Raw genomic sequence first — 18,370 nt, forward strand, 5'->3', positions numbered from 1 at the left:
GGTGTCAGCAAGCCGAGACTGATCCTTTCCACAGATAGACCAGATGACAGAATGAGGGCTGAGGTATTCCTCTTGTTCCCTCGCAAGAAGCTCAGAGCAGTGGGGATCCGCTGGGAATTCCCGGGTTTTCCTACTGGAGGGACTCGACGTCATATATAATTTAATGAATGTTTTCCTTGAGGCTGCCCAGTAGCAGGTGCTGTAATAAATTATTAGATTTTTCCCTGCCTCTTTTTTCTTCCTCTTGTCTATTTTACTGGTGACCAAACAAAATAGAATAAGGAGGAGAAGAAGAAGGCACTTGTACAAAATGGGGTCTGAGTGTTTGCAAAGCCAGCACGGCGTGCGGCTCTGTTGATCAGAGGGCCGTTTGTTACCTGCAACAAAGGGTGGCCGTGTTTGGCCGTGTTTGGCCGTGTTTGGCCGTGTTTGCGCTTGCCTGATGCATCTCGCCGTGTGCCAAGCTTCCTTATGATTCACAAGAGCCGACGTCCGTCTAGACAGCCCTACGCACTCACTCCGTAAGTAGACCGAACTCGTATTTCAGGACAATGATGATGTGTGAGTGTGTTTGTTTGCTCGTGCAGTTTGTGGAGTTCAAAGGTCTCCTGGTATGCTTAGGCAGGCTATTAGAGTTTGTCTCGGGGGCTCGTTCCTTTCTGTGTTCAGCTGGTTTAAGCTGCAGGATTCTCAAGTATTCCCACCTCTGCATGGTCCAACCAGCCTGGACACATCCCCGCCCGCAGCCCTCTGAGCGCTCCAGCTGTGCCTGAGGCTTGTCATTTCCCCTCCGTCTGCCTCCTACTGTTTCTCCGTCCGCGAGGACCCTTTGCTCCTAAAGATAATCTGTATCATGTGTCAGCTATAGCTGTTACTTCTTAAGATAGGATTGGAATAGTGATGAGCCAAGTAAAAGAGCGGGTCTTTCAGCCTCTTTAAATTGTCCGGTCACACTCACTCACAAGCACACACACACACACACACACACACACACACACACACACACACATGGACGTGCATACAAGCGTGCATGTGTTTGCACAGGAAGAGATCCGGTGAGGAGATCTCTGCAGCCCCCCCCCCTCGTGAGCGGTGTTGGGTTCAGTTGTTGGGGATCTTTGGTTCCGGTCTGATGCTCTCCACATTGTGCGTGTGTGTAACCCGGCGCTCGCTCCCTCGCTCACTCGCCCTGCTGAAATGTGATCAGACATCTGGCAAGAGGAGGGGGATTCAGAGATTCAGAGACTGTGCTTCACTTGAAAGGAGAGAGTGGGTCAGACTCACACCCACTCACCCACCCACACACACCATCACACCCCCCACATGCACACACTCAAACACACAAATGTACACACACACAGGCATACACACCCTTATATTCTCCACATGTGCACACACACACACACTCTTACTCCCATACTTCACAACCACCACACAGACACACACACACACAGGAAGAATCCATGATGCTATGCATATATTTGCAGGGGCCTCTGGTGGTGACTGTGGATGCCTTTCATGAGCTTTGTGTGTGTGTGTGTGTGTGTGTGTGTGTTTGTGTGTGTGTGTGTGTGTGTGTGTTTGTGTGTGTGTGTGTGTGTGTGTTTGTGTGTTTGTATTGAGTGACAGTATCATAAGAAAATACAGGGGGCTTTGGAGCAACCCAATAGTCTTTGGCCACTGGATGTATGTTTACTTGTACATCTCGCATTGTCAGGGTATTTCTTTTGTTCTATTGTTCTTGCGCTCGTCGTCCTTGGCATTGCCGTGCCATCCCATACTTTTCCTATTTCCAAAGATTTCTGCCAGCAGCATCTGTTGCAAGTCTGTAGCTGGGAGCCGATCTGTCAAACCCAAGCCTGGTGGAGCAGGAGCTCCATGGTCCCCAGGTAATTGCATCACCTCTGCTCCATAACAGCATGCATGTAGGACCAGCAGTGTGGGCAGCGGCTCTTCATCCCGTGTTTAACAAAAGATGGAGGGGGAGAGGGAGTTGGGCACGTAGCCAAGTGGGCATTAGCATTCATCATAAGTGGAGCCAGTGGAGTGCGTTTTTTGTGTTGAAGAGGGGGTGAAGAAGAAGCCTGGAGAGAGGCAGGCTGGGGAAAAGAAGAGCAAAACATTGTCTCTCTCTCTCTCTCTCTCGTGAACTCGGACGCTGTTGTAGCAGCCCGCAGGGTTTTCAGTGCACTCACTGGCTCTCAAACGCACACTCCTTTAGTTGAAAACAGGCACGGAGCAGCTTGGATGCACTGTGTGTGAGTCTGTGTGTGTGTGAGTCTGTGTGTGTGTGGCTGGAAGTGTGTGTGTGTTGTGTCTATGGTAGATGCAGATGGCTGATAATGATTCAGTGGCTGTCTCTCCCGGCTCTGATTGAGCTCTCCCGTAGTCTGCCTTTTACCTGTTGACTGCCACAGTCTCTGGGAGGTGCAGAGAGAGAGACAGAAAGCAAAAAAGAAAACGGAAAAAGCAAGAAAGATAAAGGCAAAGCTAAAAGGAAAATGACTCAGATATGATTCACAGATCTCAGTGTTGTCCAGACGATCTCATCTAGCAAAGTAAGTCTCTCTTTTTTTTTGTATCAGCACATATTTAAGCTTGGTTCTTGGTGGTATACTCCACAAAACATTTTACATCACTTTACACTATGCATACTATGTTAGCAGTGATATGAAGATTGTATTTATTATATTTATGTCTGATTATTTATGTGCCGATCCGTGTGCATACAGTTTGTGCTGGACATGTGTGCCTGGTGCCCTTTAGCAGTGTTAGCGTGGTGAGCTTCCCTTCAGCTGGGAGGGGAGGCTACCTGATGAGTCCTGATGCTCTGCTGAACAGTGGAGGTGTTCTGGTGTGTGTGTGTGTGTGTGTGTGAATCTGTGTGTGTGTGTGTGTGCGAATCTGTGTGTGTGTGTGTGTGTGTGTGTGTGTGTGTGTGTGTGTGTGTGTGTGTGTGTGTGTGTGTGTGTGTGTGTGTGTGTGTGTGTGTGTGTGTGTGTGTGTGTGTGTGTGTGTGTGTGTGTGTGTGTGTGTGTGTGTGTGTGTGTGTGTGTGTGTGTGTGTGTGTGAATCTGTGTGTGTGTGTGTGTGTGTGTGTGTGTGTGTGTGTGAATCTGTGTGTGAATCTGTGTGTGTGCGAATCTGTGTGTGTGTGTGTGTGTGTGTGTGTGTGTGTGTGTGTGTGTGTGTGTGTGTGTGTGTGTGTGAATCTGTGTGTGTGAGTAATGTGAGAGTAGATGAGAGTAGATGAGTCAGAGCCAGTGATGGCGGCTTTGGCACGTCCACACACCTCAAACCTGAGACTGTTCCGTGCCCTTGGGGCGCCCCGACACAAAGAACAAATAGCCAGCCAACGAAACCAGTGTCTATTGTCACCTTTTTAATTAGAGAGAGAGAGAGAGAGAGAGAGAGAGAGAGAAAGAGAGAAAGAAAGAGAGAAAGAGAGGCAGAGACAGAGAGAGAAAAAGAGACAGAGACATAGAAGGAGGGAAAGAGTTTCAGTGCCATAGAAATAGCAACAGATTGAGGGATTAGACATGAGGAGGATCTGGGAAGGGAGAGGAGGACAGTATGATGGTGTGTGAGAGACTGCATGAAGTGGGGAGAGACAGAGAGGTGGAAGAGGGTGAAACAAAGAGGCTGTGTTCTGTGACGGGGTGCGTGAGGACTCCGCCACAGCGTGGGACGCTTTAAGGAGGCAACGCTCTCACAGCATCGCGCCAAGGCTCCCACACTCTCTCACACACACACACACATACACACAGACACACACTCACACACACACACACACACACACTCACACACCCCTCAGCCCTGATATTTCAATCTGTGTCCATGTCAGCGCAGCCGAGCCGTGAGAGCAGGATGCAGATCTGCACGAGAGCGTCCATTAGGCTTGGCCATCAGTCATGCACATACAGACACAGACTAAAACAAATAAGCAAACAAAAAGTTTCAGGTCTGTTGAGTCTGTACTCCGGTTAGAATTGACTCTGCAAACACAGCACCGCTGTCACCCTCCTGCCCCCACTACTCCAAACAGACGTCCTGGCGGACAGGAACCGCACAGGGCTGCCCTCTTATCTGCCCATCTGGGTGTGAGGAAATGGACACTTCCTCCCCGGCTGCCGAGCCAGCCATTAACATATTCATGGCCACAAGTGACAAAGCATGTCAACAAAGGGCCCCACTAGCAGCACGGCCATATTACATGGCACTGATTTAGTCTTCGTTGCCAGATGTGAATAGTGAATTTTCACACAGGGTACAGAACGAAGAATAAATGTGCCATGCGTTGCCATGGAGACTGTGCATGTGTATTGTTGTGTATTGAGCATGTGTGTGTGTGTGTGTGTGTGTGTGTATGTTTCACTCTCTCACATGACGGTGTGTGTGTGTGTGTTTGTGAGTGTTTGATGTGACACAGAGCGACGGAGCTGTGCTGTGGAGCTTGACGTAGCGTTTTGAGAGCCCTGTGTCAAAGCTCCTGAGGAGCACAATGCTGCTGCGCGGAGCTGGAAGTGTTTCACACCCTAAGTTGGAGTAATTGAGTGCCTCAGACAATGGGCTTAATTGCACTGGAGAGGAATCACACCCAGCAGCTAATTCACATGCAAATGACCCACTGAAGAAAGGAAGAATGGGAAGAGGAGGAGGAGGAGGAGGGGGATAGAGGGAGTACTGAGAGGGAGGGAGGGAGGGAAGGAGTGAGGGGGTGGTGGAGTTAGGAGGCTCTAACTGAAGTACTACATCTCTCAACTCTCGAAAGCAACGTCCTCCCGTGGCTGGGACTGCTAGAGGCAGTTGAGAGAATGACGGAATGCCAGCGTCTGCAGAATCCTCAGGGTGTTTTTTCTTTTCTTTCTCAAAAAGTTGATTTATCTCCAAGTTATTCCGATCTTTTCTCTTCCTCTCTGGCGGCTCCTTCCGCCAGTCTTTTGGGAGATGAAACAGTTTGAGGGGAATAAAGAGCAGCAGAAATGCAGATCAGAATCCTCTAGCTGTTCGCATCTGCTGTGGCAGCCTGGAGAGTTCTGTGTGTCGGTCTGTTTGTCTGCTGTAGCAGCGTAACCAGCCTATTAATTTATGTATGTGTGTGTGTTTGAGTGAGTGTGTGTGTGTGTTTGAGTGAGTGTGTGTGTGTGTGTGTGTGTGTGAGTGTGTGTGTGTGTGTGTGTGTGTGTGTGTGTGTGTGTGTGAGTGTGAGAGAGAGAGAGGGCTGTGTGTGAGTGTTGCTTGCTGAGGGGATAGAGGGAGAGAGACAGTGGCAGTGGTGGTGGATATCTACCGCTATAACAGGAACAATAGATGATGTTTTAACTCATAATGCCATTGCAACTCCCCTTTGTCACTCCATCCTAACAAGAGGCCTGTAGCGTGATTGGCTTGCTGTGTTTGTTTGATTTATGTTCCCCACAAACACACACTACACACCAGAAACCAGGTTGTCCAACATTACATTTTCAATGATCACAAATGGAATTTGCAGTGGCCCATATCAGAACAACTTCAGTCTGTCAGAGACTCCCAGCTTAAACGAGGCCACTCATTAGTCTTGTGTCTTATGTCTGTATGTCTTATGTTTCATGTCTTATGCCTGTATGTCTCATGTCTCATGTCTCATGTCTTATGCCTGTATGTCTCATGTCTCATGTCTCATGTCTCATGTCTCATGTCTTATGCCTGTATGTCTCATGTCTCATGTCTCATGTCTTATGCCTGTATGTCTCATGTCTCATGTCTTATGCCTGTATGTCTCATGTCTCATGTCTTATGCCTGTATGTCTCATGTCTCATGTCTCATGTCTCATGTCTTATGCCTGTATGTCTCATGTCTCATGTCTTATGCCTGTATGTCTCATGTCTCATGTCTTATGCCTGTATGTCTCATGTCTTATGCCTGTATGTCTCATGTCTCATGTCTCATGTCTTATGCCTGTATGTCTCATGTCTCATGTCTCATGTCTTATGCCTGTATGTCTCATGTCTCATGTCTTATGCCTGTATGTCTCATGTCTCATGTCTTATGCCTGTATGTCTCATGTCTCATGTCTCATGTCTTATGCCTGTATGTCTCATGTCTCATGTCTTATGCCTGTATGTCTCATGTCTCATGTCTTATGCCTGTATGTCTCATGTCTCATGTCTTATGCCTGTATGTCTCATGTCTCATGTCTCATGTCTTATGCCTGTATGTCTCATGTCTCATGTCTCATGTCTTATGCCTATATGTCTCATGTCTCATGTCTTATGCCTGTGAGGGCCCCATCTCTGCCTCAGTGCAGGTCACATGTGGGTCTATTGTTGGTGGTGCGCTGGTTCTGCCGCTTGGCATTCCTGGTTGGGCCTCCGGCTCGCAGACGACCCATGCCATTACCCACGGCTGACTGCAGAGGTTTGGGCCGGCGTGCTGGAATGTACACGCTCCCCAGCTCCCTTTCTCTGTCCTTCTCTCTATCCTTCGCTCCCTCTCTCCTCTCTCTTTTTCTCTACTCTTCTCTCCCTTTCTCTGTCGTTCTCTCTACCCTTCTCTCCCTCGCTCTCTCCTTTTCTTTATTTCTATCTCCTTCTCTCTAACCTTGTCTCTCTCCCTCTCTCTCGTTCTTCCTTACATGCCCATTATGGACCTGGCCGTGGCGCTCTGTTTTACGAACTCCTCCAGAAAACCTCACGCCTTTTCTATATATAAACGAAGCACCATACGTTAAATGTGCATATTTATGTTTTGTGGGGTTGTTGTCGTTCAGGGGCATTTTAGTTCTTTTCTCATATTTTCATGCCAAGTGGTTAGTTCCCGACTTGACCAAAAGTTTTCTGCGTGACATTTCGAGATGTGTGCTACATGGCTGTAGCTTGCTTATTCGGAGGAAGATTTGTCAATGTTTTGTTTGTGTTTGGACTAGTCATTTTTTTGGAGTCGAAGGGGTTATAGTGTGTTGTAGAACGTGGAGTCATTTTATACTCGCTAGAGATTCATGGGACAAAAACAATCACTGTAACACTTCACAGTGGCCTTGAAAATGGCAACATTCTTATTTCAGAAGTAAACCAGATGGTCCCAAGGTTCCAAAAGGTAACAAGAAGATTCATCCCAAGCCACATGTTGCCTCCTTTCTCTCTCTCACACACACACGTCTCTCAACCACTCTACTCCTCTGCGTGCTCTGACCTGTGCTGCCTCTGGCGCTTGCTGCCTCCAAGTGGCCACGGCCCAGCTCCATGTCTCGTGACTGATGTGTGTTTGTAAAGTGCCTGGCTTCTCCCCTGACACTGCCCTGGGATCAGTCTTAACGCCGGCACGCCTGACCCACCTCTGCAGCAGTCCTTGCGCTTCCTCTCTGATCCTGGATCAGGTTACGGCTGTCAGAGCCAGCAGGAGCAGCAGCAGTGGTGGGAGCGGTGTGAGGCCGCTCCCCCTCGGCAGCATGGTTGGCTGTTGCCGTGGAGTCGAGGGTTGAACACTTATCCGCTCTCTCTCCCCCTCTCTCTCTCTCTCTCTCTCTCTCTCTCTCTCACTCGCTCTCTCTTACTCGCTCTCTCACGCTCCGGCTCAGAGCAGCAGAAGCGCACACAGACACTCAGACAGGCTCAGGGCAAGTGTTGTGTTGTGTTTCGTTGAGTTGAGTTGAGTGGAGTTAAGTGGAGGAAAGGAGAGGAGAGGCGCGCACACATGAAGCTCCCTGGCAGCCAGAGCAGCTTCACCGGCTTCCCTCAGGCTGCCCCAGGCTACCCCAGCTTCTTCCAGGGAAGAGCCAAGACTCTCGGCCGGCTGAGGTACTTCCCCACACGTGTGTTGCCCCTGGAGGATAAGAGAGATCCCTCTGCTACACGGGGCTTTGTTTTTGTATGTGTAAGTGTGAGGGTGTGCTTGGTTTTATGAATGCCTTTGTGAGAGATTTGTGAGGGGATGTGTGGACACTTTTTCTCTGCTGATTTGGTGGAGCAACTCTTACTTTGTGTTTCTTTCATTGTTGTTAAAAAGCCTAATAACTGAAAATGTATAGTCCTAGTATTAAATGAGTGTGTGAGCTGTGTGCTGCTAAAAGACCATGGGATTGTGTGTAAGTTCAGTGTGAGTGTGTTTGTGTCTGTTTACTCAGCCACACGGCACACAGTAAACACACTCATTCTTCGGTTGCAAGTCTTTGGTTTCGTCTCTCTCTCTATCTCCTGTGAATCAGAGAGCTTTGTCTCAAGTCACACAGAGCATGTCAGCATGTCAGTCAGGTAGAGCTGCCCTTTGCCATGGGCAGGCAGGCTTCTCCGCTAATCTCTCACTCTTCCTGCTCTGACTGACAGACTGATGGCTGGGCCCCAAACTGCCACACTGACTGAGTTAGACTACAGTTAGCGAACTCTTAATCAGTGACAAAAATGCACTAGCATAAAAATCCTGTCAGCCATCATTAGAAACCTACATTCACTCAGTGCTTTTTGTCGGATACAGACGTAGTTTTGTGGATGCAATTAATAGAGTTATTTGTTTTTCGTCTCTTTATCACTTTTTTGTCTCTTGATAGTGATTGTAGAATGTTAAGATGATAGTAAGAAGTGTGTATTTGTGGAGAAGGTCACAGACTGTTGTTTAAAAGTAAGCTTTATTTCCCAGGCTGGTTTCCAGGGTCGCTGTGTTTTTGTAGAGACGACTAATCAAGCAGAACTAACTGATGTCCAGAGCAAACAGCAGAGTGGACCACGTGTGTTTGCATGTGGATCTCTGGATGTGTTTGCGTGTGCTTTTCCGTGTGTTGTGTGTGTGTGTGGGGGGGGTTGCAGGGGTAGTGAAGGGTAATGAGCTATGGCCAGGCTGAACACACACACACACACACACACACACAAAGACTCCCCAATTTCCTGCCCCAGAGTGAACCCACTGATCCCTCGCTTCACCTCTCTGGGGTTCTCCACTAATCCGGCATCCCAGACAACTAGACATGAGGGAGTGGAACAATCATGTGTGTGTGTGTCTTATGTTGTGTGTGTGTGTGCTTGCATGTGTATATTTAAATTGTGTGTGTGTGTTTGCACATGTGTGTGTGTTGTGTTTGATGTGTGGCGGAGTGTTTGACCCTGTGCTTTAACTCCTGCCCTCTGGGTCTCTCTGTCGCTAAACAAACACACACTGACACCAGCACCCCTTTCACAAACTCTCCTGCCTGCCGTTTAACCCATGCCAGTGTGGACGATGAGTCAGTGGAACTGCTCTGCCTTGTCTTTCATTACATGCAATCTGCATATTAGGCTTATTCACCATGGTGATTCCTCATTTCTTAGCCCTTTATCACAGGCACATCCACTTATTACATGAGGATTCGTCCTGAGCTCAGCACTTTAATTGATTACACTGTTGATATAAAGCCAGTTCCAAATTGGTGCTTTAAAGAGTGTCTTCTTCCAAGTCTTGGGTGAAATGGTGGATTTGTAATTAGTAGATGCAAGTAGCCACCAAGTAGCAGGTCTTCAGAGATGCACTGTGCCTTTAAAGTCTGGAGGCCCCAGCTTCACTGACAGCACCTTAGTTTGATGTGTTTGCGTTGTGTATTGCGAAGCTGGGCATGCAGAGGGCTGCCTCTTGAGCACTGAGGCCCGGGGTGAAATCCTCTCAGAGCCTCTGGCCCTCTCAGCCGCCCACACGCCCATCCTCTCCCGGCCCTCTGTCATCTCCTCTTCTCCTCCTCCTCTCCTCTCCTCTCCTCTCCTCCACTCGCTCCTCTCATCTCTCGGGAGGGCATGAAAAGAGGGATTGTTTGCTGGGATGTGTGGAGGTCTGTTGTGTGACGGTGCGATGGAGTGGAGTCGGTCGTGAGTTGGGAACAGAGGGGTCACTGGCTGCCCGAAGCCTCTTCAGGGCTTTTTTTTGCGGGGGGGGGGGGGGCAGTTGGGAGGGCAGTTGGCAGCAGAGTGTAACACTGACAAAGAAGGAAGGACACACACTGTCCCTGTCCACTGTCTGTGTGGTAGCTCCATCTCTCTGTCTCCAAATGGATGGAGAAAAGACCAAGCGGGAGGCCGGAGGGTTGGGGAAGAGACGTTGGTGCTCTGCAGGAGTGTCTGTGGTTGGAGTGTCCGTGGGGGGACGTGTCTGAATGGGGGCTGAGGGGCCTCAGGTACCAGTGTGCTCTCTGACAGCCTGCTTGTGTGCCGCTGAGGAATGTTGCTGGTAGCTACTTCAGAGTTTGTGTTTTTTAGCTTGAGTACTGTGAGAAGGCAGATTTTGATCGATGGACCACACATGCATATATACAGGCACATAAACACACACACACACACACACTGCCTTTTTCAACTGAGATAAAAGTATCTTGGGACTGGCAGGTGCTGTGATTTTTTAAGTTTAATTACCCATCATGCCGTGTCATGTGTCAGCCATAGGCACACTCATACGATATTAATGAACACAAGCCGCTTTCCAAGTCACGCCTTAGTTATGGCTCACCCTTTGAAAAGGATCGAGGATTTTTCATCTCTAATGTGCATATTATCCTTAGTCTGCACTTGTTTTGCTTGAGTGGACATGAGCAATACTGTGCCGAGGGGGGTGTTGACAGGCGCTGAGGGCCCTCCAGTACTAGCAGGGGGAGGGGGTGGGTTGTGGGGGGGGATCAGCGCCCACTATTGTCTTCAGCCAGAACAACTGGGTTTGGGGCTCCTGCAGGATGAGACTGTGTTGTTTGTTAATGCATTGTTTGCTTATGTGGGTGGAAGTCAGCATGCTGCTCTTTGTGTGTGTGTGTGTGCTTGTGCGTGTGCGTGTGCGTGTGCGTGTGCGCTTGCGGTTGCGCGTGCTCGTTTGCGTGTGCGTCTGTGTGTGTTAAAAAGAGAGACAGAGAGTGTGAGAGTCGTATGTGAATGATATGATTAGCAGACACACACACACACACACCACAAACACACACCAGCACACGTCCATTTACTTCAAACCCTCTAATTTTTGCAGTTTTTCCTGAATAAATTCATGTGCTTGTAAACAGTGTCGCTGCCCCTGCAAACAGCTCCTCAGTGCTCACCACTCTGCTCCTAATCTGCGGTGGCTCTTGTGAGCGTCCTCTCACTCAACCTCAGCTATTGTCCTCAAGTGATTGTCCTCCTGCTTTTTTCGCAGCACAAAATTCCGGCCAGACCCTGGAATGCTAAATGCCGGTTTTCGCTCTCGCTTGGCCCACCAAACAGCCCCGCTGTCCCCGCGCCGAGTTGAAAGGCCTTGGAGTGCAAGATAATACTTTCTGACAGCCAGAGCCACAGTGGAGAAAGAGGACTGAAGGGAGAATCAGCGAAAGGGAGAGAGAGAGAGAGAGGGAGAGAGAGAAAGAGAGAGAGGGAGAGAGATAAAAAGGGAGAAAAGAGAGGGAGTGTGGGGAAGAGAAAGAGTGGTGCGCTATTTAAAACAAGTTTTCAGAGGAGGGCTGGATGGATGGGGAGACGTGCCTAAGGTTGCAGGCATGAGGGGAATGCCCCCGTCTGCGCCCCACTCTCCCTGTCTGCTCCCCAGTCTGCCCTGTCTGCTCCCCAGTCTGCCCTGTCTGCTCCCCAGTCTGCCCTGTCTGCTCCCCAGTCTGCCCTGTCTGCTCCCCAGTCTGCCCTGTCTGCTCCCCACGCGACTCGATCTGCCAGAGTCGGGTCATAGAGCTGAAACTAATAGTAGTGTACTTCAGTTGTGTCTCTTTCTTTCTGTCTCTCTGTTTTTCTCTCTCAAACACACATACACACACTTCCTACCCAAAGCACTGACAGTGTGGTGAGAGATGGTGCGTGAGGGAGACACTAACAGTTAAAGACCCCGAAGGCTTGTTTTTCTACCAGTGATACAGTCCCTTTCTCCTCCCCTCTCTCTCTGCAGTGTGTTCCTCATCATCTGCTCCTCTACTGCGCTCTCTCTACCTGTTATTGCCCATTTGGATTGCATTGTCAGATATTTCTTTCTCATGTTGCTCCCTCTCTTCTCTCGCTCTCTCTCTTCTCTCACTCAGTTGGGATGACAGCAGCTCGGTGAGCAGTGGGATCAGCGACACGCTGGACACGGATGAGCTCAACACCAGCTCCTCTCTCAGCTCCTTCGTCAACACGCCCTCGGCCTCGCGCAAGGAAATAGGCCAACAGGTGAGGCCCCCAAAGCCTTAACGTGGCTCGCACCTTTAACAACAGCACAGAAAAAAAGGCCTAGCGTTAGACGTCAGTTTAAATGTACAAAGGAGTCTTGTCTCTCTGGTCTCAGTGGGTGATATTAGGGATAGATCGGTGGAGCTGGATGTGTGGTCTGAATTGATTGGCCTTGTCGTGTGACGCAGAGGCGTCTCTGGATCTCCATCTGGTTTGACTTTCCTGGGGGGCATGGCATTGCTGTTTGTCATTAGGAGAGGGCAGGCCAGCCACCCGGCTCAACGGAGCTGTTTGAATGACGAGGCTCCCATTGGATCAAATCCCTTCTGTAGCTCTTATCAGTCTACTGACCATGCCGTCCCGAGTTATGTGTGTGTGTGTGTGTGTGTGTAAGTGTTTGTGTGCACGCGTGTGTTTGTGTGCTTGTATCTGCCCCTTTTGGTGTGAGTGTTTCTGTCTACTCTGTCTGTGAATGTGTGCCTGTTTTGTGTTTGCATCTGCATATCATTGTTTTTCTGTGTGTGTGGTTGTGTGTTTGTGTGTGTGTGTGTGTGTGTGTGTGAGTCAGAGAGGGGTGCTTGAGCTCAGAGCCCTGTGACTGATCTGCTTTACGAGCCCCTTCAGAGGACTGCTGAGGGTCACCATGTGCTGAGCTAATGGGCTAAGCTCCACGTCCTCTCTCTCTCCTTTCTTTTATGTTCCTCCTCTTTCTTTATCTCTCTCTCTCTCTCTCCTTTCTTTTCTCCCTCTCCCTATTTATCTCCATGTCTCCTCTCTCTCTCTCTCTCTTGCTCAAGCGCACACACACACACACACACACACACACACACACACACACACACACACACACACACACACACACACACACACACACACACACACACACACACACACACACACACACACACACACACACACACACACACTCATTCTTTCTTTCTTTGTCTGAGCTGACCTACCTACAGCAGCGATGATGCAGTCCCTCTCAGCCCTCTCCAAGGCAGCCCTACCTCAGTCATTTTCCCATCAGCACTTTCCCATCATTCAAGCAGATGCAGGCCAGCAGCCTGAGCACCGGCCTTCTTCTCTTTCATCCACCCTCCTCCACCTCCTCCAACCCCTCCTCTTTCTTCACCTTGCCTCGCTGTTTTTCAAGAAAGGCAACAGCTGATCCCACCTCCCACCTATAACCCCTCCTCCCCCCCCCCCCCCCCCTCACCTGTTGCTGAAGGTCCAGCTGTGTCCTGCTCTGCCAGCGAAAATCATTTCAACTCAAACAATCAGGAAAAGGGCGTTGGGAACTCAAAGCACCGCTGCAAGCCAGTTATCTGTCAGATCTAACCCCCGACGCCTTCCCCTTGAAAAGAGAAGGAAGAAAATCCTTGTTGCCTTTTATAGCGTTTCTGTTTGCCTTCCTCTACGTTCCAGAGGCCACGGCCCGTACAGTTTGGATTTATGACATCGCACCAAAGATAACAGTGTTTTGGATTGGTCGGGCTGATAAAGACGGAGGCCATTAACATTCCTTCCCCTGGCCATAATTTTTTATGAGTATTTTCAGTAGCAGGCGAACAATGAGCCGCTCTGAGTCAGGTTGACGTAATGTTGGCCGGGTCCTGCGGCCCAGGCCAGGCCTTCTCAGATCCCAGCGCTGCCATCCGTTCAGAAGGGAAAGAGGCCGGGGCTCAGCAGCGGTGGTGTTGTAGACTGGCTCATGTGTTCTTACCTCCACCACTATCTGAGCTTGTGAGGAGGCAATTAGGAAAGCCAGATATAAGGCTTGGCCATGCTGGTTCCTTGGCCTCGGCTCCGACTCTGTTCAGTGTCACCGGGTGAATTTTCCCATGGCAAGGTCGCACTGTGTGGCTCCCTGCTCTCAGGCTGTGTTTTTAAGAGGACTGAAGCAGGATCTCACACTACAGCTGAAACCCATCCAGAATCTCAATGGTCCAGTGCAGGAAGAAAACATTTGCACGGAGGATCATAGAGGATTTCATGGGAGTTAAACATGCCAGGTTTCCGGGGTTCACTTTCACCAACAGAACCATTATTTCCGTTCCTAAAACAATATTTTTGTCGAGTAGGTGAGGACTAGACCGGCTTTTAATGGAGACCCTTCAGTGAAAGTCCGATTTAGTGCAGGATGAGAGTCATCCTGGAAAATCGTGCTTTGAGTTAGCCGAGACGGTTGCAGCCGCATGGCAGTTGGGTTGATGACGGCATGGGCATTCCAGAAGCCGGACCTCTTGGCAGCGTTTTTTTAGCCTCAGAAAGTCTTTGCCCAGACAAGCTCACAGATTAGGGCTTCTGACTGTTAGCGCAGGAATCCAGAGGGAAGCAAAGTACAGCTCAGAAACGGCTACACAAAGGGCTACAATCAGCTTTCAGTGCTCAATACAGCAATTCTCAGCGCTGCACTACAAGGATTAACCATTCCCATGCTAAATACTGCTTATTCAGCTAAGCATCTCATCAGCTGATTTGAGGGTATAGTTGAGGTTATAGTGTGCAGGGAATAGTTGTTTACTTTTTGCATGATGGCTCATTCGTCCTCAGCCACAGACGGACGCGGAGAAGCACTCGGCAGCCGAGCTCAGCAGCACGTGGACCGGTGACGAGGCAAAGCGCTGCATGGACGGCGGCTCCAAGATGGACGGAAGTGCCGGCAAGTGGTGCCGCCACCCGTCGGACATCTCAGAAGAGACAAACAAGAGCTTGTTGAGTCGTAAGGTGGCGACGGCAGCGGTGACACCGCCGACTATGAACATCTCTCAGACGGGCTCCTGGAGACGGGGCATGACGGCACAAGTAGGCGTGACAGCACCGCGGACGAAAGGGTCTTCGTCGACAGGCAGCGGCACGCTGAAGACCCACAGCACGGGTAAGTGAGGTGCATCCACGGCCGCAGTGGACGGACACAATATGTCTGTCCTCTTATCTAAACCCTCCTTCTGAGTTGGTTTTTATCTCATTCCCTGTGGTCAGAACCGTGACAGACTGCCTTACCTGATGTGTGGTGAAGCAGCTCCGCTGAGTTAAGACCAAAGGGTTTTAATGTAATGAGATTATCACAGATTTGATGTATAGGCTTCGCTCTTGCTGTACGGACACTTTGAGGTCTGTAAGGTTGTTAGCTAGTTCACCGTTCCTGTATGGTGAGATGCTTTGAGAGCAAGATGAGTAACAGCTGAAAGTTTATCTTTGTGTTTTGAAAGCCGTTGGAGGGATAAGCTTTGGCTTTGTCTGTAATGACACGGTCGGTTGCTTTTTGCTCCCCCTCTTCCTCCCAGGTAAGACGGACGACGCCAAGGTGTCAGAGAAAGGCTGCCTTCCTCCACGCTCCAACAGCCTCCAGTGCTCAGACTCTGGCCGGGACGACACCAAGAAGCCCCCCCTCTCCTCCTCTACCTCCTTCGGCCGAGCCTCCCAGGCGGCCTGCTCCACCACCAACCCCACTACCACCTTTGGCTTCAAGAAGCAGGTGGCCATCCTCAGTGGCTCTGCAACCCTGGGGAAGGTACCCAAGTCCATGGGTCCTCTCCAGAGTGGGCGCAGCAGCGGTCTCTGCCGGCAGAGCAGCGTGGATGACGCCTACCTGCCCATCGGGAGCAATGGTGGCAGCGGCGGGGTTTGCCGAGGCTCCATGCAATACCGCAGCTTGCCCAGGCCCAGCCGGTCATCAGCACGTTCTGCCGGCACCAGCACCGACCCCAGCCTCAGGACTGCCACGCTGCCCAAAGGCCGAAGCAACAACAAGGCCGTGGGTGCCAGCCTCCCTCTAAACGGCAACGGTGTCGGTGGGGGTAGCAACCAGACGGACCGGGAGAAAGGTTCGGAGGTGGATGGCGTTAAGCCAGGAGGACAGGGACAGGGAGCGTCTGGGAGGCAGGCTGGGGGGAAGTACAGTGAGCTGTCCTCACCTACTCTGCGCAGGTTAGTCTTCTTCGGCCTCGCTGTCAGTCTGTGTACTTTAATTTACATTCATGCCTCATGATCATACCTGTCAAAAAATGCATCTAATGAAGGCCCTACTATTTAACACAATCCCTTCTCAACATGTTGTGGTTAACTCTTCTCTTATTGTAAGTAAACGCAACTGTTATTAACTATTTGTATATGCTGTTCTCCCACATATTAGATTAGATTCAACTTCATTGTCAGTGTGCAGAGTATGAGTACAAAGCCAATGAAATGTAGTACAACTATATGCAATGTTGCTATACAGCCAGAATAATAGTTCTTAAAATAATAGTACCTAAAGGAAATAGTTCCTTTCATCTTGGTAGAGTTTATCCTTCCACTGCTTATTATTGGCAGTAGTGCTGCCACTCTCCTTCCTGGCGCTGGAGGGTTACTAGTGGAAGGGCCCAACCCTAAGAAAGTGAAGGTTCAAGTTGTCCTCAGCTCTGCCTGTCTCCAAGTTATTTCCCCTTGGCTCCGCTGGAGTCTGTTCAGAGAACATGTTTTGTTTATCCAGGCCGGGATGACACTTGTGATCGGATGGCCTGTTGAAAACAGCCCCTTGACTGATATCACTGTGCTGTTCCCTGGGCGCTGTTCCCTGGGCTCTGCTCCGCGTGCGCACACACACACACACACACTCACACCCCCTCCCTTCTGGTCCATGTGCGTGTGAAGTGCTCCAGCGCTGTTAGTTTAAATCAGGGTGACTGGAGACAGACTAAGAGGCCAGTGTTTTCACGGGGCTTGACTGATCACTCGGACGCCGGACGATGTTATCGCGCCAGTCACCCCGATGAAGTAATGAGAAAAAACACACAAGGACCGCTGTTCATCTCGATGTGCGTTTCTTGAGCGATGTACTGTAATCCCTTAATCAGAGCAGATTTACTTTACATTTAGATACTCCACTCTCGTGATACAGATACTGCCAAAGAACATACAGAAGTTGCTGCCAGCAAAATATTTGTAACATAGTGTTAATGAGTAATGTGTAATATTACTATCAGTAGATTTGTCCCGTGGCTTGTATTTGTCAGGACATGCTGTTTATAGTACTCAGTGGTAGGAACAAAACAGCAGGAAAGTGTTTCGGACTAAAACTAGCAAGCTAAATTCCTTAAAGGCATGCAAAAACCTTTCAAACAGCAACAGTCCAGCTAGCACTGACAAAAGCTTGCTAACATGCCAAAAGGTTTCTTTTGGTGATATTAATTGGCGGTGTTGTGCCATGGAAGCGAGTGGGAAAGCCAGCTGTGTTTATCTATCCTTCACATGACCATGTACCATCAAAATGTATGTGATGATCACACCAAAACTAGTCGCCTATGGAAGCATACCTCACAAAGTGTCACTTTCAGTTCCATAATGTTGCTTTGACTAGCTTGTATTTATATTGTTATACATTTTGCACGTTGTAGTGACAATATCAAGCAACCGCCCCCTCTCATCATTCCTTTCCTTCCTCTCTCTCTCTCTCTCTCTCTCTCTCTCTCTCTCTCTCTCTCTCTCTCTCTCTCTCTCTCTCTCTCTCTCTCCTCTCTCTCTCTCTTTCTCTCTTTTCGTCCATATCTCAGGTTGTTCGGAAGCAAGCCCAATAAGCAGGCCTCTCTCTCCAGCGCAGAGAGCATGAAAAGCTCCACTGTCATCTCCAACCCTCTCGCCACCTCCAGCCAGCAGAGCGGCCCCGGGGGCTGCGCCAACACCGCCGCCGTCGACTCTGTGTGGAGCTCCACACTGGCCTACCCGTCCCAGGGCAGCAAGGAGGCAGGGGAGGGAGGAGCCCTAACCAGGGAGGAGGCACTGGCCGCCTGCCTGCACTCCTCTGGAGGAACGGTCAAAGCTGGCCTGGCTGCCAGGTGAGATTGGGGGGAAAAACAGGTTTCAGAAGACAAACCATTAAACACACCCCATGTGTTCTGCATTGTGCCAGTGCAGCTTAGAATGAAGTTGACTTACTAGTAGAATGTAAATAATTGTGGCCGTGTTCAACATCTGCACACTTGTTTACATGCATGCACCTTTAAGGGTCTGGCAGGGTCTGTCTTAAGTGGTAAAACACCTCCAAATCCTCGGCAGATCTCTCTTTTTTTCTCTTTTTCTTTCTCTTGTTATCTTTTTCCTTATCGCTTCCTTTCTCTCTGACTCCCTTAAATCTTTCCCCAAGTTATTGTTGTGTCTCCGCTGCACATGTATGCGTGTGATATCAGGAGAGTCAGATGGTGTGCATGTTTTCTTCAGGTGTTGCGGGTTGTTAGCAGCCTGGCCTATCGTAACTGACAATCTCACATCTCTCCTTTGCTGCGTCTGC

At 49.7% G+C, this 18,370-nt stretch overlaps 1 protein-coding gene across 1 annotated transcript in view; it reads left to right on the forward strand.

Moving 5' to 3' along the window:
• Window positions 1-18,370, forward strand: part of nav2b (neuron navigator 2b) — a gene marked incomplete at both ends in the record, with an annotated part of 64,883 nt that overhangs the window by 28,355 nt on the left and 18,158 nt on the right. Inside the window, 4 exons of the mRNA XM_080841653.1 lie at window positions 11,970-12,099; window positions 14,656-14,980; window positions 15,390-16,032; window positions 17,637-17,918. Of these exons, the coding sequence (XP_080697779.1) occupies window positions 11,970-12,099; window positions 14,656-14,980; window positions 15,390-16,032; window positions 17,637-17,918 (1,380 nt within the window). The remainder of the gene's footprint in view (window positions 1-11,969; window positions 12,100-14,655; window positions 14,981-15,389; window positions 16,033-17,636; window positions 17,919-18,370) is intronic.

The sequence above is a fragment of the Sprattus sprattus genome (genome assembly GCF_963457725.1).
Source record: "Sprattus sprattus genome assembly, chromosome: 7".
In the NCBI taxonomy this organism is placed as follows: domain Eukaryota; kingdom Metazoa; phylum Chordata; class Actinopteri; order Clupeiformes; family Clupeidae; genus Sprattus; species Sprattus sprattus.